This window comes from Chaetura pelagica, unplaced genomic scaffold (assembly GCF_000747805.2).
Source record: "Chaetura pelagica isolate M959 unplaced genomic scaffold, ChaPel_1.0 scaffold408, whole genome shotgun sequence".
In the NCBI taxonomy this organism is placed as follows: Eukaryota; Metazoa; Chordata; class Aves; order Apodiformes; family Apodidae; genus Chaetura; species Chaetura pelagica.
The window spans coordinates 732,094-738,274 of record NW_009954229.1 but is presented as its reverse complement, the minus strand read 5'-3'; the positions used below and the strand labels follow the sequence as shown (position 1 = coordinate 738,274).

General features: G+C 49.9%; 1 protein-coding gene across 1 annotated transcript in view; it reads right to left on the bottom strand.

Annotated features, from left to right (window-relative positions):
- Window positions 1-6,181, bottom strand: part of CACNA1H (calcium channel, voltage-dependent, T type, alpha 1H subunit) — a 256,641-nt gene that overhangs the window by 230,154 nt on the left and 20,306 nt on the right. Inside the window, 1 exon segment of the mRNA XM_010003580.1 lies at window positions 6,018-6,167. Coding sequence (XP_010001882.1) covers window positions 6,018-6,167 — 150 coding nt within the window.

Sequence of the window (6,181 nt, the reverse complement as noted above, 5' to 3'; positions counted from 1 at the left end):
CTGAACACATCCAGGTGTTACCCTACATCATCAGCCCAAAGAGCTGCAAAGAGCCACAGCAAAACCTCATCTGCTTTGTAAGTATTATTGAAACGAGCTTCCCAAGCCTTTTTTTTTTTGTTGTTTTGGTTGCAAAAGTAACTTTGAAAACAGGAGGCAAACACCAACTAACACCTGCTTGATCTTGCAGAGAGCTTCACACCTTGCTCTGAGCAACCAGCCACCCCCTGCCCACACTGACATGTTTCCTGAATGTCCCACTCTCCAGACACGTGGGACAAGGGTTTCCAACACTGATCCATACTCCCAAATTTGACTGGAAGGCAGGAATAGGAGGCATTTCACAGCTACCACCACTGCTTAAGGAACTGAAGGTGCAACCTAGAGGTGGGAGATTCTGGGTTTTGGTGCCAGGGACCACAACAAGCCAACCAAGATAATTTTCTGTTGGTATTCAAGAAGAAACTCAGCACTAAACTGTTGCTGAGATGTACCGAGCCAGCACAGAACGCTGAAAGGAGAGGAGCTAAACCACATGTGGACAACATATTTTGAGATGAGTTACAATTTACATGACTTTCCTGCCTTCTGTCTCCTAATTGCTTGTCACTCAGGGGGAGATGCTGCTGGGTGCAGCACCTGAGCCTCTCGCCAGATCCCGTGGGTGTCGTGGGTGCTCAGCAGCTCCTGAGAGGAGGCCAGAAATACATTGAGTCGCTAACGGGTTTTTCCACAGCACACTCAATATTTTAACTGCAATATTTATATTTGGAGATGACAAATGATGATTCGGTCAAACCTTCCCATTGCACTTGTCAGGATAGAGCCTGAATAAAGAACAGACTCAAAGCAAAGCCTTTCTGATAAAGCTCCTCAGGTCTGATAGACGCTTATTATAGAGCAATCAAAAGAAGTTGGACAAACTGATGAGAATCCAGACCCAGTCACTTATATCCACACCTCCACGTGCTTCAGTCTAAGCCCTCAAATCACAAATTGCAATGTCCTCATGGACACAGGAGCCAGAACACATCAATTGTGCAGTAAGGAATGAAGGGAACTGCAAGCCTTGTGTCACAGACCAATTGATAACCCTGTCGGGCTAACAGCTCAGCCCAGTGTGGAGAACAGGAGATGGACTGAGAGCCAGAGCATTAGAACAGAGCAGAATCCTGCACCATCTTGCATGAGATGCATTTTTTTCACCATCCAAGTGTACTTATGGACACCTATCCTGAGGAATGCCTGGAAATAAGACACAGGATGTTACTGTGGATGTTGGGTCTGCCCCAAGGTGCTGGGGAGGGCAAATTCACTGTCAGAAAAAGCACTTCAGAAAAAAAATATACAATTTAAAAAAACAAAACCCAATTTGATGCAAGCAGAGACTCTACTCAACATGAGCAAGGAGCAAAGTCCCACAGAAATCAGTTGGCACCAACAAGCTCTGTAGCCACTTGAGAAAATAAATCAAGGGAAGGTTTTTTCTGACTAAGGCCCGAAAATTCAACCTCTAATGAATCACTGCATGCTTTTATGGATCACTAAAAAAAACAGCAAAGTTGCTCAAACCTTATCAGAGTTGTGCTGCCAGGCTGACCCTGGGCACCAGGATGAGGAGCAGATTTGATCACTGCTGCACATTATGTCCCAGGTTACAGCTCCTTTTTCCAGCCAGCCCTCCAGTAAAACCCCTCTCAGGGATGCAGGGTGGTGGTGAGGGGTGCAAAGTCAGGATCCCTCCCAACCCCTCTGCCTTGGGCCACACCAGCTGTCAACTGCCATCCCAGCCCAGTGCTGGGTTACACGGGCATGAAGCAACAAGGGCCAGGAGCCACAACCAGAAATCCCCCTCAGGGTGCAGGGACATCTCAAGATCAAAAAAAGTGACTCAACAGTTTATTGAACAAAATAATCTATTAAGGAAAACACCCAGCTGGATACAGGCATAGCTCTGTGCTTCCTTAGAGCCATCAGTTAGCAGCAGCACTTTGGAAGAGCCAGGGAAGGACCTCACAGGATCCCAAAAACCCAAATCCTGCTCTATAGCACCCAACGTGCACACCAACTACACAAAGTCCCACCCACAGACCTCTATAAATAAATCCACGTAGGAGACACAGGACTGAAGAAATCAGTAAGATTGCTTCCAATTATATACCTTGTTCAAAAAAAAAGGCAAATTAAAAGTAAATCAGCAACATCAGACGGAAAACACAATATGACTTGACAGTGAAAATTCAATTCCAGCTATTGCCCATATCACAAGAACTATATTCAGGTTGTTTATTTGCTCTAAATTGTCAGGTACAAGTGACTTACTGATTGAATTTGGGTTTGGACATAAACCTGGAGCTTGGAAGGAGACTCCCAAGCTGAAGCCATCACTTAGGAAAGCTGAAGACCAACATGACACAGCAAACAGCTCAACAAAAATCAGACCCAGAGCCAGTCCCATTGCTTTCTGCTCCTGTGATTAAACTTCAATAGATGTAACTCTGTTGCTCCCACACATGAAAAAACAGCTCCTTGCAGATCTCCTGCTTGTTGTTGTGTGAGACCTCAGAAGTTTGGTGGTGTTTTCACTTCAGAAGTTTCTTGGTTTTGACTCCACACGTTTGCTGGTTTTGTTCCGACAAACCCATACAAAGGGAAGGGTGGGGAGAGATTTTTTCCAGGTTGGTCTTAACATTCCCAAAGGCAGCACAGCTATTAAAAACACCAACGTGCATCTACTGCATCTGCCCCTTCCCCTATTTCCCCTCCCCGACGTGCAGCCCCGGGGAGGATGCGTGTCTGTGGCAGGGCAGACTCCCAGCCCTGTAAGCTGATCCCCAGCCCACCTGTCCCCCTGAGAACCAGGCAACAGCTTTTTTTAGCTATTTCTAAGCCTGGCAGTAACACCCTCTGCTTAAGCTTCAGAGGCAAATCATGCTTTGGGCCCAGCTGTGGAGAATTTCCACCTGCTCCAGGCCACAGGTCTGAGCTATCTCTGCTACCGACAAATATTGGGAGCATCTGGGTGGCCTTTGTGGTTCAGAAGACCTGGCTTGACAAGGGTTTGCTGCAAGCCCCACAGGAGACAAACATGAGGGCACTCCCCAAAATGTGGAGGCAGTTGTTTTTTGGATGCTGGTGGCACTCAGGCCCGTGGTACAAAAGGTAAAGAGTGGTGGGATGCAGCAATCCTCCTCTGCCAAGAGCATCTCACAGGTCCACCCCCAAGAGCCAACAGGGACCTGCCAGCAGTGAGACCCTGGATGGGATACCCTTGCTGTTCAAGGCATGCTGGAGAGATGGACAACTCCAGGGGTAACTGTGCACAAGTCTGGGAGCTGAAACACCATAGAAGAGATACAGAGATACACTCCCACGCCAGGAGACACCTGGTGAGCACAGGGAGAGCAAGGATGTGGGCACTGGGTGACATGAAGCAAGACTTGATCCTTTCCCCTGCCCCAGTAAACCCAAAAACCAGCATAGGACAACTTCTCAGAAAGAAAAAGCACCACTGACGGAGAGAAGGTGCTTTTCAAAAGGTATTAGAGCTCCCCAGGTGAGTGACCACCTCAGTGAAGCTTTTCTGAGGTGGTTTTTATGAGACTTCACCATCACATCCCTTCGTCCCTAACAGAGGAAGATTTTAACACAAATGTAAAGCTCATTATCGAGGTTTATGGATCTGGGTGGGCAGGAAGAGTCACCAAAACTGCACAACCAGCCAGAAAACACCTTTGTGTTGCCACCTCTTTCAGTCACTCTTCCCCCAGGACAGGTTCTCAGGGAATCTCAGCCCTTATTGCCCTCATCTGCCCACACTCCTCCTTGAGCTATCTCCCTGTCTAGCTGCTCTCCAAGTGTCCCAGTCCTGGTGGCACTTGTCCACAAGCTTCCCAGCCTCCAGCTGCCTGCAGCCCGATACACACCCAGCACCACACCAGCTCTGAGCAAGATACACATCTCCTCACTTCCAGGAGCTTGGCTGAGCAGCTTCAGAAATCACAACCACCAGCAACACGAGTGCTCTCCCCAAGAAACTGAAGAGTTGACACCAAAGGATTATTCTCCCAACAATGCGTGGGGCTGCTGGAGACTGGAATAAGGTAGAAAAAAGTCCCAGCAAGGAGCTTGTCCCTACTGCTTTGTTCTGCTACAACAAAACATACCAGCTCTGACACCAATAATGCTACAGCACGGGGCTCATGTGCTTTTATTAAATTCCTGCTTTGCTATGAACCAACCATCACAATTTCCATCTAATATGATGTCAGATGGGTAAGTTTTGTAAAGGAGCTCGCCCCCCCCGTGAATTGTTTTGCTGAAAAGCAACATAAAAAGCAGAGCCTCAGATCAGCAGGAGCACACCTGAACCCTCTCCCTGCACAAACCTCCCTCGCTCGGTGCCGACGCTGCTTTGTTTCCCCCCCTGCTGCAGGTTAATTTGGCAGTGGCACCAGCTTTGGGGATGCTGATCCCAGAGCACCGTCTGGGAGAGCAAGACCCCACCAAAGGCAGAGGAGAAGGCTTCCCCTTTCCCACTGCCCCCAAAGTTTTGAAACACAATAACCTGCTTTAAAGGGGAGAGATGTGCCTCGGCTCACAGTAACACAGAGGAACACAGTGCTCTCCCTGAGCCCCACGAGGACTGGGTCCATCACATTTTTGGTCATGGAACCATCACTTACATTTATTATTTATACAGCTAAAGCATCACTGTGGAGATCAACTCCTTGTTTACTTCTCCCTCCCATCCACACGCGTCGAGAAGTCCCGTTCCCCTCTCACAACCACGTAAAGCAGAAATATCTTTGCAGGAGTCAATAAACCCAATTGAAACGAGAAGAGACCCAAGGCCACAAAAATATGGGGGTTTTCCCTCAAAGTATTTCTACCAACAACAGACCCAGGTAACAATCTGGGGAGGATTGTGCAATTCCTCCCAACAACAACCCTCGACTTGGGGGTGTTGCTGAGGAAAACAGTGATCTCAGATGCACACGGGGCTCTTTGGTTAACTGAAGCAAGATCAATAATAATCATATTAATAAATAATGCTTTTAATAGCAGTGGCAGGATATAGGCAGCAAATTGCAGGTAGGTATTAGGCATTAATTATCAGCACAATGTAAACGCTCGGAGCCGACGTGCAGAGCAAAGCTAAAAGCTCACTGTCTGAAGGCTGTCAGAGACCCACTGACAGCTCCCTGCTCACACACAACATTTCGGGTAAAATTCAATGTTCTGGGTGTCACAACTGAGAGGAACATCCTGTTGCGAGTTGGGTTTTTTTTTCATTTAACACTATTAAACCAGATAAGAGACATAGGGAAGACTCAAGGCTTGACCGTCCTCCTCCTTCCCAACCTCAAGTTACAGAAGAACAAAAGCAAAGGGGAGTTTTCAGGACAGGAGGTGAGCAAGGCATGTATGTGCCTTTCCCGAGCCAACTCCAACCAGCTCCACATCTCTGCGAGGAGCAACCACACCTCCCCCCCCAGCTCCCTTCCATGAACAGCCAGAGGGTCAGAGCCAGTTCCACCCCCCCCACCGCACCGAAAAGAAACGCCGAGTTGTCTTTAAAACTTCTCTCCACACCCTATAGAGAGAGAAGGGAAGTTGGGGGGGGGTTTTCTTCCCTCTGTGGGTCCTGGGGGGCTGTGGCTCAGCAGGACCTTGTGCTGCTGCCCCGCTCCCAGCCCGGGGTGCTGGTGCAGCTGGAGGAGACTCCTCCCGCCCGAGAGCATGGGGGGGACGTGCTCCCCACTTGTCCAGCTCCTGCAAAGCTCCACATCCCCCTCCCCGAGCCTGGGGACCGGGACAGCACAGGGAAGGGGGGACTGGAGCCCCCAAAGGTGTCGTGGCGTCCTCGTGCGCTGGAGGGAGCCGTGACCCCCGGGATGCTGAGCACTACGGGTGCTCCGGGCACAGGGGGGGTTCCCAGCTCCGGGCACAGGGGGAACTCTCAGGGGGGCTTCAGAACAGCCCAGGGAACGTAGCGTCCCTCGGGGAAAGGATATGGGTTACAGACCAGCCTGAGGCACCAGCTGCGCGGGCGGGTGGTTTGCTTGAGGCAGAAGAAGGCGGTGGGTGCCAGCGCCGGGTAAGGCACCTGCTCCTCCTCCTCCTCCTCGGAGGGCAGCTCGGGCTGAGGGTCTCGGTCGGGGGAGCTGGCGGGGCAGGA